Genomic DNA, 26092 nt, shown 5'->3' with positions numbered 1-26092 from the left:
TCTTTAGCAAGAAGTGTTGTACTTCCATTTGCAGACAACATTGCCCTTATTATAGTCATCATTTGGCACCCAATTTTCCTACCATCAGGAATCATTTTACCCTGGTTTTCTACTAAACTTAAGATGAAAACATATATTTATTTTTATATTTCTGCAGAGTGTAAACATTTTTATTGTTGGAATCAATACAACAGACTCTGTAAAATTCTATGTCAACTGAAAATAATTTTAAAAAATAAAATAAAGTTAGAAAGGTTAGTTAGAAACTTGGATTACCTACCAGTCTAGTGTGTACAGACACAGGAGTTTTGAAGGTTGTCACTGAATAGCTGCACTCAGAAACACTGTAAGGTTCAGAACTGCTGGAGGAACATTTAGAGATGGAATCACAGGCCACAAAGGTGTTATCAAGTGGTAGTTCCTGAATGATGTGGTGCTTCGAATTCAGGGGAGTTTCGGGGTGAATCTGGAAGGCAGGCTGTGGAGAGGCAGATTTGTAGTGCCTGGCCAAATCAGGGCTGTCAGGTTTGAAGGTAGTAGGTATAGTGACCCAATTGTACTTGCCCACGGTTTGTTCTTCCAGCTCAATGGGAAGGTCTAGTGTGACACTATTTCCATCATTGTCAACATCATCTGCCTTAATTTCTTCAATAGTGACAAAGTTAAGCACTAAGTTCTTAGGGGCATGCTTCTTCTTCTTCTTTTTCTTCTTCTTTTTCATCATCATCATTATCATCTGCCTGTTTTCTGGGTTTGGAGTAACCCATTCAGAATTCCGCTTGTTTTTCTGAGAAGCCTTAAGGTGTGGTGATTGGTGGCATCTTACTACAGCAGTAATGAAAATAACAAGGATGACAGTTATGGTGCCAGCAATAATAGCAACCATGATATTGACATAGTCACTGCTTGGTGAGGATGCAACAGTTGTCTCAATATTTGGGGTCACTGGTGTTTCAATGTTGTTGTGCACCAGTTCATGAATCCATGTAGCATTGGTCACTGATTCATTCACAAATAGATTAACAATAACAACACTGAAGAGAGATTCAGGTTGTCCTAAGTCCTTAGCTTTAACCATCAGTCTGTATAAACCAAGGTCTGTAACAACACATTTCTCCTTTAGCGTAATGTTGCCTGTTGTTTGGTCAATTATAAACAAACCTTTTGTGTTTCCTCCTACAATGCTGTAACGAAGGTCTGCATTAATACCAGTATCATTGTCAATAGCAAGTACCGTGAAGACCACTGTGCCTGGATTAGTGGACGGTAGAACCAATTCATAGGAGTTGTTGGAAGAAGGGACAATGAAAACTGGCTTGTTGTCATTGACATCAACCACATTTATGGTCACTTTGGAAGTTGAAGAATGTGGTATCTTACCACCATCCTCAGCCTTTACATAGAAAGTATAAGATTCTTGCTTTTCTCTGTCAAATGAAATATTTGGTTGGATGACACCAGTCTGTGGATCAATGGTGAAGTCATCATTCATATCTAAAATGGAGAGCGTGACTACAGAATTTTCTTCATAATCTGGATCAGTTACAGTGATCAGTCCTACTGTGCCATGTCTTGGAAGGTTTTCTGGGACATAGAAGTTGTACTCATTGTGAGTAAAAATTGGACTGTTGTCATTCTGATCAAGAATGGTCACTAAAACTGTGGCATTGGTTATTAAGGATGGCATCCCATTATCTTTTGCCAGAACTGTGAAGGAATATTTTTCCTGTTTTTCTCTATCCAGTTTCCTCACTGCAGTCAGAATGCCTGTATGATGATCCAGACTGAATTCAGATGGAGCATCAACACCAAGCAGATAATTGATCTCAGCGTTGTGCCCACTGTCTGCATCTGTTGCACTTATTTTTGTCAGCTTGGTACCAGGAGAGTTATTCTCAGGAAGAGAAAGACTTATGAAAGGCTGGGTGAAAACAGGAGCATTGTCATTTTCATCTTTCACTTTGACAAGGAGCATGGATGATTGATTCAAAGGAGGTTTGCCAGCATCTGCAGCTAGTAATTTAATGGCATATTCTCTTGTGGATTCATAATCAAGATATGCAGCAGTCTCCAGGAGGAACTGATTACTGAATACTGGCCTTAATCTGAAAGGGACTTCATGATCTGTGAAGCATGTCACCATGCCATTATGGTCAGCATCTTTATCTGTCACAGTTATGAGAGCAATTTTGGTGTTGAGTGGAGCATTTTCTGAAAGAACCACAGTGCCATTGATTGGATTAATGATGTATCTTATGTCAATTGATGGGGCATTATCATTGATATCTGTGACATTTACTAGAACCATTGCTCTTGCTGGCATTGATCCACCATCACTTGCCAAAACCAGTAACTTGTGGTTTGGTGATTCCTCCCTATCTAGTGGTTGTTTGATTGTGATAAGTCCTGTGGTGGTGTTGAGGTGAAATAACCTCTTGGCAATATTGGAGACTAGATTGCTGAAATAGAAATGAATCTTGGCATTTTCACCTATGTCAGCATCTGTGGCATGGAGTTGTGTCACTGAAGTACCTACAGGAGCATTTTCTGGTATGCTGACTTCAATCCCATCCTCCTTGAAGACTGGGCTGTTGTCATTTGTGTCAGCAACACTTATTTGCAAAATAGCCGTACTAGATCTTTGAGGAAAGCCACCATCTTCAACCTTTACTTTCATTATATATGTGTCCTTCTCTTCCCTATCTAACTCCTTTTGAACAATCAGCTGTGGCATCTTGTCTCCTTCTGGTGTTTCAATGACATCAAGCCCAAAAATACTTTGACCCTGGAAAACATATAAGAAACACATTTTAACTTATGTAATGAGACCAGTGTTCAATCTATTGAAGCCACGTGACATAGGATCAGCTAGAAATAGGTGTTAGAAAACTCAATTTATAAGCTCTAAATCTGACTGTAACTAGTATTATGACCACTAGCAAGTTGCTTAACATCTCCATGCATTTGTAAAATTAGAAAGTTGTTCTATAAGATGATCTGAGAGCTTTACAGTTCATGGCATTTTATGGTGATAAGTGTAACTCACTTATATAAAGTATTAAAGTCTACAAAAGGAAAAAGTATAAAGAGTTGTCAGTGTTTCACATGGTGATTTAAATTATAAGTGAATTAACTGAGGTGAGATGGCAGTAAGTAGGGGACCTCCTTTCATTTGGACCCTTGAGTTTAGCTAGGTAACTATCAAACCATTCTGAACACCTGTTAACTCAGCCTGATATGTAAGAAAAAAATCTGGAACTCTCCAAGTAGAAAATCCACTATTTTTTTGCAAGGAAGGGGGTGCAGAGACATGAATATGAGAGTAGATATCCAGAGATAAGTGGAGGGGAGTGGAAACCTCCATAAGCTGGCTACCAGAAAGTTATATAACCCCAGAAAGTAAACTCAGAACCCTTAGAAATCTGCTCCAGTGAGTGACATCCTGTATGAAAGGGTCTCAGGGGATGAAAAGGGCAGAATTCTAGGTCAGTCAGTGTGGTCTCAGGATCCTAGAAGTCATGAGGATGCCAGAACTGATAAATTTCCCAAGCAGTGGAGTGGGGAACCTGGTTATGGTCAGTGAGCCAAGGAGGGGACTACTAGCTCTGGTCATCATAAACTGCAAGCAAGGACCATCAAGTGACTACTCGATGCCTGGGCACCCTGCAAAGAACTGGAGAGTGCAGACCATTCATCATCCTCCAGGAGGGGGAGAACCGGTATGCCCACAACAGGGCAACAATTCTCAGGGTGGTAGGCCCATAAAGGACAGTATGGCAACACTCAGCCATCCCCCCAGGAGTGGTGGAACAGACACATGCATGATCCCATGACCACTGTCAGCACCAGGGCACAACGGAGGACAATAACATGAGACCCTCAGACTCTCCCCACCCCCCAGGAGCCTCACTGTGGGCACACAACACAGGAGTCTGAGGAATTTGGTACACATGAAAGTGAAGACCATTGTTCCCAGAGAATTTACTGAAGAGGGAGAATCATGATCTTTTGGCTCTGGAGCTGAAGGTTGGCCCAGGGCCATTTTTATTTTGATCATCTAAAGAGGTGTGGAAGTTTTTCAGGGAAAAAAAGCCCCACAGAAGACCAGCTTACATTGAATCTAGTCCTCTGCCAAGGACTAGACAAGGGGTAGTGCAACTCTACACAAGCAAAGACACCTCCCCCGGAAGACCAACTGGAAGAACAGGTGCATAACTAGTTTACTAATTCCAAAAGACTGTAAAATCCAGAGTCAGGGGAATATAATATATAGAATTCAAGGTTTTTTTTCTGATTCATTCATCTTTCAGTCCAAAATTTTCATTTCTGTTTTTTCTTTTTTCCCTTTTCAACTAGTTCCTTATTTTATCAACTGTTTGTTTTTAAGTTGATTTTAACATGTATTTTTTACATCTACATTTTATAGATCTATGTTTCATTTTTGGCCTTTTTTCATTTAATTCAATTTAATTTTGTAAATACGTAAGTTTTGTTTTATTTGCAATTTTGGGATTTAGTGTATTCTAACACAAAGGCCAAAATTCACTCAGGAACAAGTGGATCAGTGTGTTTTGTCCACCCTGTGAGATTATATCTCCCCCATTTTTGTTGTTTTAGTTTGCTTATCTGTTTTGGTTTCTGACTGCTTCAGATTTCTCTGGTGTGTATTTTGCTTGGGTCATGGTTGATATTTTTGATTCTGCTGACTCGCTCTTCCATTCTTCTCTGAGAAAAATGACTAGAGGGAGGAATTCACAACAAAAGAAAGAAAGAACAAGAGGTAATGTTCTCTGCCACAGACATTATTGATATGGATATAAGTAAGACATCAGAGATGGAATTTGGGATAACAATAATAAAGTTAATACCGAGGCTTGAAAAAAAAAGACAGTAGATAATCTCTTAGACCACATATGAGATCTAATGAAGCAGAAATTAAAAATGATTTAACTGAGATGCAGTCCAAATTAGTTGTTCTAACAGCTAGGGCGAATGAAGCAGAAGAGAGCGTAAGTGATCTAGAAGACAGGCTTATGGAAAGGAAGGAAGTTGAGGGAAAGAGAGAGAAATGACATATATTCTATGAAGAAAGGCCTTGAGAAATTAATGATGCCATGAAATGTACCAATGCCAGAATTATTGGGGTGCCTGAGAGTAAAGAGAGAGAAAGAGAGGGAGAGGGAAAGAGGGAAGGAGGGGGAGAGAGAGAGAGAGAGAAAGAGAAAGAGAAAGGGCCAGAAGGTATATTTGAACAAATAATGGCTAAGAACTTCCCTAATCTGGGGAAGGAAATAAGAACTTACGTCCAAGAGGTAGAGAAGATGCTTCCCAACATCAATAAAAATAGATCAACACCCTGACATATGATACTGATGCTTACAAATTTTAAAGAAAAAGAAAATCCTGAAAGCAAGTTGAGATAAGAGGTTTCTTACTAACAGAGGGAAGGACATCCGACTAACATCAGACCTAGCCACAGAAACCTGGTAATCCAGAAAGGGTTGACATGATATATTAAGGGTACTAAATGAGAAGAACATGAAGCCAGAAATACTTTATCCAACAAGGCTGTCACTCAGAATGGAAGGAGAGATAAAGAGTTTCCAGTACAGACAGAAACTGAAAGAATATGTGACCACTAAGCCAGCCCTACAAGAAGTATTAAGGGGTATCTTGCAAGCAAAGAGAGAGCCTAAGAGTAACATAGATAAGAGAGAAAAAGAGACAATCTACAAAAAGAAGGACATAATGGGCAATACAATGACACTAAATTCATATATTCCAATAGTTACTCTGAATGTAAATGGGCTGAATGCTCCTATCAAAAGGCTTAGGGTATCAGATTAGATTAAAAAAGCAAGACCCAAAGTGGCTCAGTGGATTAAAGCCTCTGCCTTCGGCTCAGGTCATGATACCAGGGTCCTGGTATCGAGACCCGCATCGGACTCTCTGCTCCACAGGGAGCCTGCTTCCTCCTCTCTCGCTGCCTACCTCTCAGCCTACTTGTGATCTCTGTCTGTCAAATAAATAAATAAAATCTTTTTAAAAAAGCAAGACCCATCAATATATTGTCTACAAAAGACTTATTTTATACCTAAAGACACCTCCAGACTGAAAATGAGGGGGTGGAGAACTATTTACCACACTAACAGACCTTAAAAGAAAGCTGGGGATAGGGGCACCTGGATGGCTCAGTTGGTTAAGCTGCTTCTTTCGGCTCAGGTCATGATTGCAGGATCATGGGATCAAGTCCCACGTCAGGCTCCCTGCTCAGCAGAGAGCCTACTTCTCTCTCTCCCTCTGCCTGCCGCTCTACTTAATTGTGCTATTTCTATGTCAAATAAATAAATAAAATCTTAAAAAAAAGAAAGCTGGGGATAGCAAACCTCATATCAGACAAACTAGATTTTAAACCAAAGACTGTACTATGCAGCCATCAAAAGAAATGAAATCTTGCCATTTGCAACGACGTGGATGGAACTAGAGCATATCATGCTTAGTGAAATAAGTCAATCGGAGAAAGACAACTATCATATGCTCTCCCTGATATGAGGACATGGAGAAGCAACATAGGGGGTTAGGGGGATAGGAGAAGAATAAATGAAACAAGATGGGATTGGGAGGGAGACAAACCATAAATGACTCTTAATCTCACAAAACAAACTGGGGGTTGCTGGGGGGAGGTGGGATTGGGAGAGGGGGAGGGGGCTATGGACATTGGGGAGGGGAGGCGAACCATAAGAGACTATGGACTCTGAAAAACAACCTGAGGGTTTTGAAGGGTCAGGGGTGGGAGGTTGGGGGAACAGGTGGTGGGTAATAGGGAGGGCACGTTTTGCATGGAGCACTGGGTGTTGTGCAAAAACAATGAATACTGTTACGCTGAAAAAAATAAATAAAATGGAAAAAAATAAATAAATAAAATCTTTAAAAAAAAAAAGACTGTAGTAAGAGATGTAGAGGGACACTATATCATACTGAAAGGGTGTTTCCAGCAAGTTCTAACAATTGTAAATATTTATGCCACTAACATGGGAGCAGCCAGTTATATAAATCACTTAACAACCAAAGTAAAGAAACACTGTGATAATAATACATAAATAGTAGAGGACTTCAACACCCCACTCACAGGAATGGACAGATCATCTAATGAGATCAACAAGGAAACAAGGTCTTTGAATGATGCACTGGACCAGATGGACTTCAAAGATATATACAGAACATTCTCTCTTTAAACAACAGAATATTCATTCTTTTCAAGTGCACATGGAACTTTCTCCAGAAAAGATCACATACTGGGTCACAAATCAGGTCTCAGCCAGTACCGAAAGGAATTATTCCCTGCATATGCTCAGACCACAATGCTTTGAAACTTGAACTCAATCACAAAAGGAAACTTGGAAGGGACTAAATGCTTGAAGGTTAAAGAGCATCCTAATAAAGAATGAATGGCTCAACCAATAAATTAAAGAGGAATTTAAAATATTCATGTAAACAAATGAAAATTAAGATACAACTATTCAAAACCTTTGAGATACAACAAAGACAGTCCTAAGAGAGAAGTACATTGCAGTGCAAGCCTTTTTCAAGAAACTAGAAAAGCCTCAATACGCAAGCTAACCTCACACATAAAGGAGATCAAAAAAGAACAGGAAAAAAAAACTGAAACTAAGCAGAAGAGAAATAATAAACATTAGAGCAGAAATCAATTAGAAACCAGAAGAAGAGTAGAACAGATCAATGAAACTAGAAGCTCGTTCTTTGAAAGAATGAAAAAGATAGCTAAATCTCTAGCCAGACTTCTCCCAAAGAAAAGAGAAAGGACCCAAATTAATAAAATCATGAATGAAAGAGGTGAGATCATGACTAACACCAAGGAAATACATACAATAATTGAAATATATTATGAGTAACAATATGCCAACAAATTGGGCAATCTGGAAAAGAAATAGATACATTCTTGGAAACATATAAACTGCCAAAACTGAAACAGGAGGAAATAGAAAACAGAACAGATGCACAACCAGAAAGGAAATTGAAGGAGTAATCAGAAACATCTGCCCCCCAAAAAAGAGTCCAGGGCCAGATAGCTTCCCAGAGGAATTCTGCTAAACACTTAAAGAAGAAATAAGACCTGGTCTACTGAAATTATTCCAAAAAATAGAAATGGAAGGAAAACCTCAAAACACATTCCATGAGGCTAGCATTACCTTGTTTTCAAATCAAACAAAAAACCTGCCAAGAAGAAGAATTAGGAGACAAATATCCCTGATGAACATGGATGTCAAAATTCTCACAAAAATACTACGCAATAGGATCCTACAATACATTAAAAGGATTATTCAACATGACTAAATGAGATATATTCCTGGAATGCAAGAGTGGTTCAACATTCACAAATCAATCAGCATGAAAGATTATATTAATAAAAGAAAAGAGTCATAAGATCCTCTCAATTGATGCAGAAAAGGCATTTGACAAAACACACATCCTTTCATGACTGAAACTTTTCAGAGAGTAGGGATAGAGGGAGCATACCCCAATATCATGAAATCCATCTAAGAAAAGCCACAGTGAATATCATTCTCAATGGGAAAAACCTGAGACCTTTTCCACCTAGGTCAGGAACATGACAGGAATGTCAAATATCACCAGTGTTATATAGTAGTAGAAGTCATAACCTCACCAATCAGACAACAAAAAGAAATAAAAGGCACTTAAGACTGCAAAGAGGAAATCAAACTCTCACTCTTCAAGGGTGACATAATACTTTATGTGGAAAATCCAAGAGACTCCACCCTAAAATTGCTAGAACTCATACAGCAATTCAGCAACATGGCAGGTTAAAAAAAATGCACGAAAATGAGTTGCATTTCTGTACAATAACAATTCAACTGAAGAAAGAGAAATTAAGAAATTGATCCCACTTGTAATTGCACCAAAACTGTAAGATACTCAGGAATAAACCTAAGCAAAGAGATAATGGATCTGTACTTTAAAAACTGCAGAATGCTTATGAAAGAAATTGAGGAAGACACAAAGAGATGATGCTCATGGATTGAAAGAATAAATATTGTTAAAATGTCTATGCCAGAGCAATCTATCCAGAGCAAACTACACATTCAATGCAATCCTTATTAAAATAGCTTTGACATTTTTTACAGAGCTGGAACAAACAATCCTAAAATTTACATGGAACCAGAAAAGACCCTGAATAACCACAGGAATGTTGAAAAAGAAAACCAAAGTTAGAGGCATCATAATGCCTGACTTCAAGCTATCTTACAAAGGTGTGATCACTAAGACAACATGGTGCTGGCACAAAAACAGACACATAGATCAATGGAACAGAATAGAGAACCTAGAAATTGACCCTCAACTCTATTGTCAACTAATGTTCGACAAAGCTGGAAAAAATATCCAAAGGAAAAAGAAGTCTTTTCAATAAATGGTGCTGGGGAAATTGGACAGCCACATTCAAAAAAATGAAACTGGAAATGAAAAATGAAAAAATGAAACTCTTATACCATACACTCAAACTCTTATACCACACACATACCATAAACTCAAAATGGATGAAAGACCAAAATACGAGACTGGAATCCATCAAAATCCTAAAGGAGAATACAGGCAGCAACTTCTTTGACCTTCACTCTAACAACTTCTTGAAAGACACCCCTATAAAGGCAAGGGAGAAAAAAGCAAAAGTGAACTATTGGGACTTAATCAGATAAAAAAGCTTCTGCACAGCAAAGGACAATCAGCAAAACAAACAAACAAACAACAAAAAACAACCTGCTGAGTGGTTGAAGATATTTGCCAATGACGTGTGAGATAAAGAGCTAGTATCCAAGATCTATAAAGAATATATCAAACTGAACCGCCAAAAAACAAATAATCCAGTCAAGAAATGGAGAGAATACGTGAACAGATATTTCTTCAAAGAACACATACAAATGGCCAACAGAAACATGAAGAAATGCTCAACATCACTTGGCATCAGGAAAATACAAATTAAAACCACAATGAGATACCACCTTACACCAGTTAGAATCGCAAAAATTAATAAGACAGGGAACAACAAATGTTGGGAAGGATGTGGAGAAAAGGAACCTTCCCAAACTGTTGGTGGGAATGCAAGCTGGTACAGCTAGTCTGGAAAAGAGTATGGATGGTCCTCATGAAGTTAAACATAAGAGTTCCCCTATGATCCAACAATTGCCCACCTGGATGTTTACCCCAAAGATACAGATGTAGTGAAATGAAGGTGCATCTGCACCCCAATGTTCATAGCACCAATATCCACAGTAGCCAAACTGTAGAAGTAGCTGAGAGGACCTTCAACAGATGAATGGATAAATAATATGTGGTTTATGTACATAAAGGAATATTATTCAGCCACCAGAAAGGATGAATACCTATCTTTTATATCGACATGGATAGAACTAGAGAGTATTATGCTAAGTGGAATAAGTCAATCAGAGAAAGACAATTATCATATGGCTTCACTCATATGTGGACTATAAGAAATAATGCAGAGGATCATAGGGGAAGGGAGGGAAAACTGAATGGGAAGAAATCAGGGAGGGAGAGAAACCATGGGAGACTCCTGACTCTGGGAAACAAACTGAGAGTTGCTGAAGGGTAGGTGGGTAGGGGGATGGGGTGACTGAGTGACAGGCATTAAGGAGGGCACATAATACGATTAACAGTGGGTAATATATGCAACTGATGAATCATTGAACATTACATCTGAAACTAGTGATGTCCTATATGTTGCCTAACTGAATTTAAATAAAAAAACAATGTATCATAGTTACTCTAAATGAATTAACATATTATACTATAGATTTTAGCTGTCTAGGATGCTTTTTTAACCCAAAATTAACAATCAGGTATAAAATATCCATCCAAGACAAGAGCATACATTGAAAAATACTTAAAACTTCTGGTAGAGGGAGAACATACACAAACTCTGATAAGAATAAAGCCCTGGGTAAATACACCAAGTTTCCTTGTTTTTTACCTACAGAAACAGTTGTTAAAAATTCAATTTCCCTGGAAATTAACAACATATTGCTATTTAATTAACTTTATTATTGTTATTATTATTATATTTTTTACTGAGCAAGCACAATTGGACTGAAAATTATATGTCAATATGTCAAATTGGAAAATACAGCTTGAAACAGCAGCGATTTTCTCTTCATGTCCCTGGAGTCAGATTATGGGAATTTTTTAAAAAGTCTTCTCAGGTTCTGGCTTCCTCTTTAGCCTCCAAGGAGGAAATGCAATTAGTGTAAAATTGTAAAATATTTAACATGCACTCACTAAAATATATGATGAGATTATATGTTTATATTTTTAAATTACCAAAGTGTTATAATTGTCTATACATGATCTTGTACTATACTCATATACATTTATCTTTTTCCTCTTGAACTGTTTGAAGATAATTCTGCAGTTTGGGATTTTTTTTCTGCTGAGATTCACATACATTTTTATTTCAAACCTGGAGACATAATATATCTCGGTAGAAGAATTAGATATCTGTTATTTTTTTTTAAAGTAACTACTTTCAAATGTTCCCCTTGGCTCTTTAGCTTTGCCCTAGTACTCTTTGCCAGTTCTACCTTTTTTTTTTTAAGATTTTATTTATTTATTTGACAAAGATCACAATTAGGCAGAGAGGCAGGCAGAGAGAGGGAGAGGAGGAAGCAGGCTCCCTGCTGAGCAGAGAGCCCGATGTGGGGCTCGATCCCAGGACCCTGAGATCATGACCTCAGCTGAAGGCAGAGGCTGAACCCACTGAGCCACTCAGGTGCCCCAGATATCTGTTATTAAATTTAAGGTGGCATTTCAGAAATAGTACCAATTTGGGTCCTCCTACTCTGCTGTTATCTTCCTCTACTCTTGATCTGCATCAATGTGAATTTTAAAAATTCAAATTCAGGGGGTGCGTGAGTGGCTCAGTGGGTTAAAGCCTCTGCCTTCAACTCAGGTCATGATGCCCGGGTCCTGGGATTGAGCCCGCATCTGGCTCTCTTCTCTGCAGGGAGCCTGTTTCCTCCTCTCTTCCTGCCTCTCTGCCTAGTTGTGATTTCTCTCTGTCAAATAAATAAAATATTTTTTTAAAATTTCAAATTCAGTAATCCATGTTTATTGGTTATTGACTTAAATTCATGCAACTGTAATATGTGCTTTATTAATATCTCATTCATATAAACCAATAAATAATTTCCTTTTTCCTTTGAATAAAGTGTTTAGCAAGGGTAATTACAAGTGCAAAATTATCAACTACTCTTCATTTGCATACTTAAAGAAAAAAATAATTTTATGACCATAATGTCAAATGCAAATGCAATATTTCATATTATAATTTGATCTAAATAAACACAGCTATTAATACAATTTTGTTTTTGTAAAGATATTTCAAAAGGCTTTTGGGGAGGATCAAACCTAAAATGTCTCATTTATGGGTAGAAAAATAGTTTCTAAATTGCACTTCATAAAAATCCATGGCACTTAATAATATTTTGCTAATTCTTTTTTTTTTTAAGATTTTATTTATTTCAGAAAAAAAGGAGAGCAAGCATGCAAGCATGAGCAGGGGAAGGGGGTGGGGCAGAAGGAGAAGCAGGCTGCCCACTGAGAAGGAAGCCTGACAACGGGCTTGATTCCAAGACCCTGGATCATGACCTGAGCCAAAGACAGATGCCCAACCAACTGAGCTACCCAGGTGCCCCATAATTTTTGCTAATTCTTGACAAACGGAATATTCAGCGGTTAATACAGTCACAACATTCTTTATGTTTTTTAAAGATTTTATTTATTTATTTGACAGAGAGAGAGAGAGATCACAAGTAGGCAGAGAGGCAGGCGGGGGTGGGGGGGAAGCAGGCTCCCCGCTGAGCAGAGAGCCTGATGCAGGGCTTGATCCCAGGACCCTGAGATCATGACCTGAGCTGAAGACAGAGAGGTGCCCCCAGTCACAACATTCTTGTAGGCACTGGGGACATTGTAGTGAGTAAACATATTTTACAAATGTAATAAGAATAGAGTTTTGACTTCAGATGAGAAAAAAAATTGATGGCAATCTAAACATATAATTATGTTGTTGATACTAACATTTATATTAATTAAAGAATAATTATTTGTGGAGCATAACAAGTGACATGGAGGATATTGGGAGGTGGAGAGGAGAAGGAAGTTGAGGGAGATTGGAAGGGGAGGTGAAACATGAGAGACTATGGACTCTGAAAAAGAAACTGAGGGTTTTGAAGGGGCGGGGGGTGGGAGGTTGGGAACCAGGTGGTGGGTAATAGGGAGGGCATGTATTGCATGGAGCACTGGGTGTTGTGCAAAAACAATAAATACTGTTAAGCTGAAAAATAAAAAAGAAAGATATTCTGTATCAAGAAAAGGGATTATTTAATTATGAAATAAAAAACTGTTACAATTTTAAAAAAAAGAATAATTACACTTTTACTAAGAGCTATAGAGGGAGAATATAAAGTATTATTAGGAGTTATATAAGAAGAAACTAACATATATATTATAGTGTAAAAAAGAACAAGTAAATGCTCTTAAGCTTTTAGTTTCACACCCAATTATCTAATTTATGACTATAATATATCTGGGAAAAAGAACATGCTAGTTTTAATTTTTAAGTTTATGTATTTATATTTCTATAATTTTTGCTATTTGTTCAGGGTTTAATCTTATGCATTGGCCTGAATCTTGAATTGGCCTTTGTTTTCTCAAACAGATGAAGGCAAGGCTGTATAGGCTGAAAAATCTAACAACAGCATCTTCATTGTCTTTTAAATATTTTATGAGAGGTGACACAAATCTTAAAATATTTTTCAAATTCAAGGGGTAATAGGATTTACATGCCAGATAATAGGTAATGTTCATATTTCCCTTCTGTCTTCTACAACTGTTCTGTCCAGTATGGCAGTGATTAGGCACAAGTATTTAAATATAAATTTTAATTAATTAAAATTAGATAAAATCTAAATATCAGTTCCTTAGTCTCACTAGCCACATTTTAAGTTTTCATATCTATATGTGGGTAGTGGCTAATGCATTGGATAGCACAGATATACATTTCTATTATTGCATGAAGTTTTGTTGGACTATACTCTTCTAAGTTGTTATAATATTTTTCTTTAACAAAATTCTATGTTCAGTTAGGTGATGACATGTGAACCTCCCCCAGATATTTACAAATCTATGGATTCTTTGCTGATTTACATGTTTAAATTTCATACTGTCCAAGGAATTGAAGAGGAGTTACCCACATGCAAGACATAAATTTCAACAAAGTTTGGCTAGATATCTAAATTTGATGCCCAAGTGTGGTGTCAACCTGAGCTCACTATCCTTATTGGATGACTATTCCAAGGTGGTTCCTCTGCCTTATCTCTTTGAGGAATAAAAATGACACATGGATCCATCATTAGTGCTACCTTGGTGACAGTTATTCAACTGACATTCATAACCCATGTGAGAAATGAAAAAAAAAAATAAGCTTTTTGCCATATGTTAGACCATGACTTGAGAATAGTGGGAAAAGTGAAAAGGCAAATAAAGATGCATGGATCTTTAATTCATAACCTCACAAACTTAACAGAGATATGTCTTATGTACATAAAAAGGTAAAAAGTTTGGTATACTTGATTTGTAGTATCCTGAATTTCAAACCCACATGGAGATATTTGCCCTTGTTTACAGGGACAAAATTTCCCTGAGGAAAACCTCAGATAATTTTCCCAAGTGCTCATCTTTTGTTAGTGGCACTAAATATTATTCATATGTGTTTCTCTCATTAATTTACTTAAGTCTTAATAAATTATAAAAGAAAAAATTGAAGTCAACAATAAACTTCTCCAAGAAACAACTTCAAAATTATTTTATAAAACAACTATGTTTTTTAGAGATGGGGGGGAGGGACAGAAGGAGAAGGAGAAAAAGAATCCTCAAGCAGGCTCCCCACTGAGCATAGAACCTGACTCGGGACTCAGTTCCAAGATCCTGAGATCATGACCTGAACCGAAATCTAATCAGCTGCTTAACTGACCAAGCCACCAAGGCACCCCTAAAACAAGTCTCTTTTTTCTTTTAGGGTTATAGCAGGCTAAAGTGTCAATCTCTGGTAACAATTTACAACCTACTAGTAATACTTTATTTTTAGAAGAAATGACAAATACTGTGCATTAAGTGGCCAGTGCATTATTTATAAAATACAAAACTCTACATCTTTTAAACACACATGTGTACATAAAAAAAAAGTAAAACAAAATCTCAACGAAAAAAACTACGTATTATATAAATTGGATGAAACACATTGTGTGTTGATTCTGGATTCTGATATCTTAAATGACACTGACCTTAAGTACACAAAACAGCACGTTCCAGTTCAAGTTAAAAAAGAAAAATTGAGGTGCCTATGTGACTCAGTTGGTTAAACATCCAACTAGATTTCAGCTCAAATCATGACCCTCTGCCCCACTCTCTCTCTCTCTAAAATGAATAAATAAATCTTTTCAAAATTGTGGACTTTTTAATAACCTCATGTAATGCAAAAGACTTTGTTTCACTTGTTAAAAATATTTCTTCCTAAAATCAAGAATAAGCTTAGTGTTTCCAAACACAGGATGAAAAACGATGAAAAAAGCAAGAGGTTAATTTCATCTGAGACTTCAATTCTTAGCAGGGATTTAGAAAATCAAAGAAGAAAAGGTTGGTGTTGGAAATGAAACTTAAATGAGAAGTATACATGCTTAACTTAAAAGAGAGAAACTTAGAAGAAAAGTATACATGCTTTTGGAAAAAAAATAAAGTACATTTGTTGCCAACTCAAAAGCTATTGTCTATTTTTCCAAAAGCAACTAAATCATTGTATGAAACTTCAACGTTTTTGACACATTTGTTTGCAAGTCATCCCTTCATTGCATGTTGAAAAGTAATAAATAACACAGCACTTCCAGAGTTTTAAATCTGGTGTACTTGCCCAGAAAATGCATACAGTGTCAGCAAGTACTAAAAATAGTTCCAAAGACCCTTCTGCACTTTTGGTAGGAATGCAAACTAGTGCAGCCACTCTGGTAAACAGTATAGAGTTTCCTAAAAAAGTTAAAAATATAACGATCTTATTAGCAAGCAATCATACTACAAGGTATATAAAAAACAATAATAATTCAAAGGGAGCCATGCACCCCAACATTTATAGTAGCATTATCTACAATAGTCAAATTATGGAAACAACCCACATGTCCATTGATGAATGAATAAAGAAGATGAGGTATATATAATGGAATATTACTCAGCCATAACAAAGAATGAAATCTTGCCATTTGCAGTGACATGGGTGGAGCTACAAAGCATTATGCTAAGCAAAATAAGTCAGCCAGAGAAAGATAAATATCATATAATTTCACTCATATGTGGAACTTAAGAAACAAAACAATCATAGGGGAAAAAAAGAGGGAAATGCAAACCAAGAAAAGACTCTTAAATATAGAGAACACACTGATAATTGTTAGAGGAGAGGTAGGTGGGGACAGAGATTAAATAGGTGATGGGGATTAGGGAGAGAACTTGTAATGAGCATTGGGTATTGTATGTGTTGAATCGCGAATTGAACACCTAAAACTAATATTACTCGGCTATGTTAACTAACTGGAATTTAATGGGGCGCCTGGGTGGCTCAGTGGGTTAAAGCCTCTGCCTTTGACTCAGGTCTGATCCCAGGATCCTGGGATGGAGCCCCGCATCCGGCTCTCTGCTCAGCAGGGAGCCTGCTTCCTCCTCTCTCTCTCTGCCTGCTTCTCTGCCTACTTGTGATCTCCATCTGTCAAATAAATAAATAAAATCTTTAAAAAAAACAAACAAACAATAAAAAAAAACTAACTGGAATTTAAGTTAGAACTTAAAAATAAAACCTAAAAAATAAATAAAAGTAGTTCCAAATAGACTGGATTCTAAAACTGACTAAAAAAAGCTGTTTACTCTGTAGATTTAGGAATGTAGGGGAAAGACTAAAATTTTATTTCTGAGCTTTACCCCTATTTGATTTATCCAAACCAACTTAATTTAAAAATTTAGCCTTTTCTTACTCTTACTGACACATATTTGAGCAAGAGAAATACAAGGATATAGTTCAAATTGTTAAAATTACAGAGATATGGCTATTTTAGAAAACAATAGGCAAAGAAATTTAATATTCTCAATACAAATACAATGAGAACTACAATAAATGTACTTTAATTCCGAAAAACATGTCTTGGTTTGCTATAGCCTACCTAGAACCAATGGAGAGAATAGTAACTGTTTCCTAAATATGCAATATTGTAGTAATATTTAGATTGTATGGAATATTTGTAGAACATTTCTTTCAGGTTTCATTTGTACCAATGTCAAGGGAAAAACAATAAAAAATGTATTCCATGTAAAAGGACCTGAGCTGTTAGTCATATATTTCACAATACCCTTGAAGTCACCATGTTCCTCCTTATTTTAAAACTGTATTAGGGAAAAAAGAGTCATGTTTAAGAAAACATTAACTCTCTTTTGAAGAAATAAACCCATGCACAGGGTTTAAGGTATCACACATTTTTTTTTCCATTTTTTTCCCATTTTATTTATTTTTTAGCGTAACAGTATTCATTGTTTTTGCACAACACCCAGTGCTCCATGCAAAACGTGCCCTCCCCATTACCCACCACCTGTTCCCCCAACCTCCCACCCCTGACCCTTCAAAACCCTCATTTTTAAACTATTATCTTTTGAAATTTAGCACAGCCTTCTTAGTAGAATAATGATATTCATCCCATAAGATTCTTCTTATTTAAATTTCTTTTTTGTTTACTTCATCACATACAACATTAGGAGCAACTGGTTTCTTTTTCCTTTGATAAAATGCTTGCAGTTAGAAACATGAAAAAAAATTGACAATATGAAAATAAGATTATCCATAAAAATCAGTCAAGGAATTCACAAAATAAAAGAATGTAAAACATGACACTATATATCTAAAACATGTGGAAGAGAGGAGTAAAGAATGGGTCCAAACTATCAACCATAAACTTAAACTATGATATGCAGAAGATGTTATATACAAACATAATGGTAACCACAAATCAGAACCAGTAATAGATAAGCAAAGAATAAAGAAAAAGGAATCGAAGTATATCACTAAAGAAAACAAGCAAGACATGAGAGAGCAAGAGAACAAAGGATCAGAGAAAAATTATAGAAATAATCACAAAACAAGTAACAAATTGACAATAAATACTTACCTATCAATAATGACTTTAGATGTAATGGACTAAATGCTCCAATCAAAAGACATACAGTGATGGACTGACTGGATAAAAAAAAAACAAAACCCATCTATATGCTTCCTACCACAGACTCATTTCAGACCTAAAGATGCCTACAGAGTGAAAGGGAGGAGATGGAGAAACATTTATCATGCAAATGGATGTTAAAAGTAAGCAAAAATAACAATAAAATAGACTTTAAAACAAAGACTATAAAAAGAGAAAGAAGGGTATATACACTACTACTACTAATAATAATAACAACAAAAGAGAAAATCCAACAGGAAAATATAAGAATTATAAATACTTATATACCCAACAAGGGCGCACCCAAATACATAAAACATTTAATAACAAACATAAAGGGACTAATCAATAGTAATACAATTATAATAGAGGAGATTAACACCCCACTTACATCAACAAACAATTCACCCAACAATTTTGTTTCCATAAGGAAAGAGTGGCATTGCATGATACACTGGACTAGATGGATTTAACATATATATTCAAGACATTCAATCAGGACAGAACAGAATACATATTCTTTTCAAGTTCACATGGAACATTCTTTAGAATGGATTACACATTAGACTGCAAAACACGTCTCAAAGAATAATTAAGTGGAGGAGAGAAGGTGGGGAAGCAGCAGGTGAGGGTCTGCCTGGGGAGATGGAGGGTTTCCAACATCACCAGCTGGAAACACTCAGAAGGTTGGAGCAAATTGCCCAGTCAACACTGCTTTACCGTCCTCATTGTTGTAGGAGGGCTTACAGCGGGCATCTAACGTTGTTTCACCCATGTGGGTTTGAATACATGTGTATGCATACGTATACTAAACTAAAAAAAAAAAAAAAAAAAAAAAAGAATTCAAAAAGACTAAAGTCAAACCATGCATCTTTTCTCACCATAGTTTCTATGAAACTAGAAATCAATCACAAGAAAAAATAAGAAAATAACACAAATACATGAAAGTTAAATAGCATGCTACTAAACACAGAATGCATCTATAAGAAATAAATGAAGATATAAAACAGTTCACGGAAACAACTGAAAATGAGAACACAAGGGTCTAAGACCTCTGAGGTGTAATAAAAGTGGTTCTAAGAGTGAGGTTATAGCAATACAAGCCTACTTCAAGAAGCAAGAGAAATCTCAAGCAAATAACCTAACCTTACACCTAAAGGAGCTAGAAAAACAGCAGTGAAAAAACCCAAATCCAGAAGGAAGGAAAAAATAAAGGTTAAAGCAGAAATAGAGAGAGGAGGAGGCAAGTTGGCAGAGTAGTAAGAGGACCCTATGCTTACCTGCTCCTGAGAATACACCTAGATAAATATCAAATCATTCCAAACACCCAGGAAATCCATCTGAGGACTGAGAGAACAATAACCAAGCTAAAGGGAGAAAAGAGGCCACACAGTGCAAGACAGGAGGTACAGAGATGTGATTTGGGAAAGAAAGAAAACACCAGTGCTGGTGGGAGGGGGAGCCCTGATCAGGGAATGAAGAGAGAGAGAGACACAGTTCATAGCACAAGAAAAGCACTTCCTCTAAACCACTGATGGGAAAATGAGAGGGACTGATCATTGCAAGTTTTTACAAGCAGCAGAGTTCAAAGTCTGAAGTTTTATAAGTCTGCAGCATCACTGGGGTTGAGCCCGGTGGACATAGAGGTGCTCCTGTGGAAAAGAGGGCCTTGACCTGGGAGTGGATAGCATGGACTGGAGATGCCCTGGATTGCCCTGGGACTGAGAGAATTCCTCTTGGAGTGAATTTGAGAGAGATGCCACTAACTTTGAAGGAACAAAAAAGCCAGCAGGCACTGTTGAGATGCCCTGTTTTTTAATAGGAGCAGAGGCAGCTGCTGAGGGCACCTAACCTGGATGCCAGCTTTTAGCTGCACTAACCATAAATTCCAAGTCCTTACATGTATGTTCAACTGGGCTTCCAGGACAAATCAGTATCAACCGCATCATGACAAGACCCTCCCACAGAGGATCAGTTTATGTCCTTGTCACACTGGGTCTATAAAATTTGGAGTTTTGAAACCCAGCCAGCAAGCCTGAGATAAAACACAGGTTCACTACTCAGCCAGACGGGCAGATGGTCTGGACACTGACAGGGTGAAGGCAGAGATTTGAGGAAAGCTTGAGATAAATGAGGGGAGACTGTACAGTTTTCTGTGAGGGTTTCCTGAACATCAGCAAGTGCCAGCTTGCCTCTGCAGGGATAAGAGAGCAGGCTGACACCATTTTTACCCCTGCCCATCAGCACGGACATACATCAGTGAGCAGCACAATGCCCACATTTGAGGCTTAAGCCACTTACAGCAAGCCCATTTCTGTGCTCAGCAGATTCTTTTTTGTAAGGACAAGTGTGCCTGAGAGTCAAAGCTGCAGCTGGCTGCTCCCCCAGAAGATCAGCAGAATCCACATGCACATTTATATCTACTGACCGTAGAGCCCTGCAAAGCTTTAGCTCTACAGAAAATGAGCTCTAGCCTCTTTTACCAAGCAAACCAGAGCACACCCAGATAAAACCACAAAATGGACAATATCCCTAATGAATGTGGGTACAAATATTCTCAACAAAATATTAGCAAATTGAATTCAGCAGTACACTAAAAGAATTATGAATCATGATCAAGTTGGATTTATTCCTGGGCTGTAAGTGAGGTTCGATATTCACACATCAATCAATGCCATTAAGAAATGAGAGCATATGGCAAGATTTCATTTCTTTTGATGGCTGCATAGTATTCCATTGTGTATATATACCACATCTTCTTTATCCATTCATCTGTTGATGGACATCTAGGTTCTTTCCATAGTCTGGCTATTGTAGACATTGCTGCTATAAACATTCGGGTACACGTGCCCCTTCGGATCACTATGTTTGTATCTTTAGGGTAAATACCCAGTAGTGCAATTGCTGGGTCATAGGGTAGTTCTATTTTCAACATTTTGAGGAACCTCCATGTTGTTTTCCAGAGTGGTTGCACCAGCTTGCATGAAATCTTGCCATTTGCGACGACGTGGATGGAACTAGAGCGTATCATGCTTAGTGAAATAAGTCAATCGGAGAAAGACAACTATCATATGATCTCCCTGATATGAGGACATGGAGAAGCAACATGGGGGGGTAGGGGGATAGGAGAAGAATAAATGAAACAAGATGGGATTGGGAGGGAGACAAACCATAAATGACTCTTAATCTCACAAAACAAACTGGGGGTTCCTGGGGGGAGGTGGGATTGGGAGAGGGGGAGCGGGCTATGGACATTGGGGAGGGGAGGCGAACCATAAGAGACTATGGACTCTGAAAAACAACCTGAGGGTTTTGAAGGGTTAGGGGTGGGAGGTTGGGGCAACCTGAGGGTTTTGAAGGGTCAAGGGTGGGAGGTTGGGGGAACAGGTGGTGGGTAATGGGGAGGGCACGTTTTGCATGGAGCACTGGGTGTTGTGCAAAAAGAATGAATACTGTTACACTGAAAAAATAAATAAAATGGGAAAAAAAAACAGATAACATCAACGATCTGTCTGAGCTCTTTGTGCATTCAAGAGAAATAAAATGCTCTGGATGAAATGTCAAAAAAAAAAAAAAGAAATGAGAGCATAGGGGCACCTGGGTGGCTCAGTGGGTTAAAGCCTCTGCCTTCGGCTCAGGTCATGATCCCAGGGTCCTGGGATTGAGCCCCATATTGGGCTCTCTGTTCAGCAGGGAGCCTGCTTCCTCCTCTCTCTCTGCCTGCCTCTCTGCCTACCTGTGATCTCTGTCTGTCAAATAAATAAATAAAATCTTTAAAAAAAAAGAAATGAGAGTATAAGAACCACATGATTCTCTCAATAGAAGCAGAAATAACATTTGACAAAGTACAGTATCCATTCTTGATAAAAATCCTCAACAGAGTAGGGATAGAGGGGACATACCTCAACATCATAAAGGCCATATTTGAATAAGTAACAGCTAATATAATCCTCAATGGGGAAAACTCTCTAAAGTTAAGACCAAGACAGGGAAGTCTACTCTCACTACTGTTATTTAATGTAGTAAGGGAAGTCCTAATTTCAGTAATCAGACAAAAAAAAGAAATAAAAGGCATCCAAATCAACAATGACAAAATCAAATTTTCCTTATTCACAGATGACACAACACTTGATGTAGAACACCTGAAAGACACTGCCAAAATATTGTTAGAACCAATACAGGATTTCAGTAAAATCAAAAGATTTAAAAAAAATCAGCATATAGAAATCTGTTGCATTTAATTTTTTTAAAGATTTAATTATTTATTTTAGGGAGAAAGAGAGAAATTGTGGGGAAGGGAGCAAAGGGAGAGAAATTTCAAGCAGACTCCCTTCTGAGCATAGAACCTAATCCCGGCTCTATCCCACATCCCATGAGATCATGACCTGGGCCACAATCAAGAGCTGGAAGCTCAACTGACTTAGCCACACAGATGCCACTAGAAATCTGTTGAATTTCTATACATCAGTAATGAATCAGGAAAAAAAATACAAAACAAAAAACAAAGAATTGATCTCATTTACAATTGTACCCCAAATATAAGACACCTAAAGAGTAAACATCACCAAAAAAGTAAGAAATCTATATTCTGAAAACTATAAAATACTTACAAAAGAAATTGAAGAGGACAGAAAGAATTGAAAAAAAAATCCACGTTCATTGACTGGAAGAACAAATATTGTTAAAATATTTATACTATCCAATGCCATCCTTATCAAGACTCCAGAATGGAGTCTTTCAGGTGTTCTACACAAAGTATCATGTAATATGTGAATAGAGAAAGTTTGACTTCTTCATTGCTAATTTGTCTGCCTATTTATTTCATCCCAATTATCCAAAGAAATCTTGAAAAAGAAAAGTAACTTTGGAGGCATTAAAATTCTGTTCTTAAAGGTATATTGCAAAGCTGTAATGATCAAGACAATATGGTACTGGCACAAAAACAGAAACATAGTTCAATGACAGAAGAGAAAACCCAGAAATGGATCCATAACTATGTGCTCAACTAACCTTCAACAAAGCAAGAAAAACATCCAATGGATAAAAAGACACTCTTTTCAACAAATTGTGTTGGGAAAACTTGGACAACAACATGTAGAAAAATGAAACTGGACCACTTTCTTACAGTATACACAGAAATAAATTCAAAATGGATGAAAGACCTAAATGTGAGACAGGAAACCATCAAAATCCTAGAAGACAGCACAGGCAACAACTTCTTTTATTTAAGTCCTAGCAAGTTCTTACTAGAAATCTTCCCAGAGACAAGGGCAACAGAAGCAAAAATGAACTATTTGGGCTTCATCAAGATAAAAACTTCTGCACAGTGAAGAAAAAAGTGAACAAACCTAATAGACAACTTACAGAATGGGAGAAGATGTTTGCAAGTGACATATCTGATAAAGGGTTAGTACCCAAAATCTATAAAGAACTTATCAAGTTCAACACCCTCCAAAACTCCAATAATCTAGTTAAGAAATGGGCATAAGTCATGAATAGTTCCCCATTCAGCAGGGAGTCTGTTTGAATTTCTCTCCCTCTGTCCCTTCCCCTGCTTATGCTCTCTCTCTGCCTCTCTCTCTCCTAAATAAATAAATATTTTTAACAAGTTTTTAAAAAAGAGGATGTGTGAGGATATACATTATTTCTATACATGTCAGATAAATAAAAATGTAGGCATACATATGTAGATATGTATTCTAATGTTGACTTAAGTGCCCATATTTATTTATACTTTTAAAATATATTTATATGTGCATGTATATATTTATATATGTGGGGGTGTGTATGTATGCAAATACACACACACACACACACACACACACACACACACAGTCTCCAAAATCCTGACTGAAAAATCCAGGCAAATCCATGAAGAAAGCCAAAACATATGATGGGAAACAATTAATTAATTATTGGTGACATCATAATTTTAATGTTAGTGAATGGAGAAGCAACAGAGTGAAATTTATACTGTATTAATGGTATAAATTATTCTTAAATCAGTATAATGAAGGAAAATATAAAATGATAAAAGTATTCTTGCAGAATATTTCTACACAGAGTTTCAGGTGTGCACTATAGTGATTCAAAACCCCCAATATAACACCCAGTGCTCATCACAAATGCATTCCTTAGTCCCCATCACCTATTTAACCCATTCCCTGACCTATGTCCCCTCTGGTAACCATCAGTTTGTTCTCTATACTTAAGACTCTGTTTCTTAATTTAAGCAGTTATCTTTTAAAGTAACACTGATAATTGCAACTAGGAAAGCAAATCCAGCAATTTTTGAAACAGAAATTTCTAAACATGTGTAAAAACATAGAGTTATGTATTCAGTTATTTTTGATTAAAAAAAATAAAAATTTTCCAATATCACAGTAACACACAAAAGCTGTTGTCAGTAAGAACTGCCCATAATTCATTGTGGCACTGCAAATATGAATGAATCAACTATCACTAATCCATTTAAGCAATCACAAGTTTTAGAAAGCTTAAGAGCCACATCAGATGAAAAAATTGTCAATGAACTGCATGGCAAATGAAGCATGGAGATACTTTGGAATAACTCCTGAAGTTATGCAAGGCAACAGTTTATGTTTACTTACAGCTTTATCTAATTTAAGACATGATGTCTTTAGAGGAAAAAAAATACATATACAAGTAATTGCTTCATCAAATCCACAGTTGTCCTGCAATATCAATAGGTTTTTTGTTAAAATGTTATTTTTACAGCTATCAACACCCAAATAAGGCCAGCCACTCTTTTGTGTGATATGTAGAACATTATCTCAGGTAGGAGTCCGTTTCTTGCCTCAAACCACTACTAATTTACATTATAAAAGACCATACATAGTTGAAATGATATTACTATTTACAAAACAACCACAAAAGCAAGTGGAGAAAAATTATATATTACTCTAAATTATTTAAAATTGCCAATGTATAATTATATTTGTTTAAGCAAATATAGTTCTAGAAATCATATCTATTAGATAAATAATAATCAGATTTCTAAGAATTAGACTAATTAACATCTCAGTTTTATTAATCTAGTTATTTTGTATGTAAACTGGTTTTCTACATGAGACTTCTAGCTTTATATAAATCCATACATCATATCATTTAGATATTTGATCTTAAGCATTGCTTGAAGGTCTAAAGAAAAAATTCCAAGCACCTGTATATGCCTAAAAATTCACGGTGTGATTTCTGGAAAAAAAAATTGACTTCAGAGAAATGGTGAGAATCATAAAACCTGCAGATGGATAAGCTAGGCCAGCATATGTACAATCCAGCCCAAAATTGTCCAATTAAGTGGCATATATGTTATCCCCAATGAAGAAATTTTCATTTTTTCCCAGTACATGAATACTTCTAGTTAAAAAATGCATTTCTATAGCATTAAAATTGTTTTCCTTAAAATACTTAAAAATGATAGAATGATCATCACTACTTTTACAATTTAGAGAGTTCTACACTGGGCTTGGAATCTAGAATAGTGATGTATTTGAGAAGTGAAGGAAATGGTATGGCTTTTGGTAGCTGATCCATTAGGAATCACTTTTTTCACAGGAAAATGAAAAGGTTTAAGTGCCTACTGAAACAAGCAAAATCTGCTAAATACTTAAATCCTCAGAGAAAAAGCAGTGTGACACCACTAAATGAAGTAGAAGATGTAATAATCAGCATCAGAATTTTAAATTTTTTGTGTATTCAATCAACATAGTTAGACT

The 26092-nt window shown here is 36.7% G+C and overlaps 1 protein-coding gene across 1 annotated transcript in view; it reads right to left on the bottom strand.

Moving 5' to 3' along the window:
- The window catches only part of PCDH11X (protocadherin 11 X-linked), a 366629-nt gene that overhangs the window by 322508 nt on the left and 18029 nt on the right, over window positions 1–26092 (bottom strand). The window contains exon 3 of the mRNA XM_045996484.1: window positions 281–2785. Within this exon, the coding sequence (XP_045852440.1) occupies window positions 281–2785 (2505 nt within the window). The remainder of the gene's footprint in view (window positions 1–280; window positions 2786–26092) is intronic.

Source organism: Meles meles, chromosome X (genome assembly GCF_922984935.1).
Source record: "Meles meles chromosome X, mMelMel3.1 paternal haplotype, whole genome shotgun sequence".
In the NCBI taxonomy this organism is placed as follows: Eukaryota; Metazoa; Chordata; class Mammalia; order Carnivora; family Mustelidae; genus Meles; species Meles meles.
Note: the sequence above shows the minus strand (reverse complement) of the source record. Positions and strands in the feature narration are given on the sequence as shown.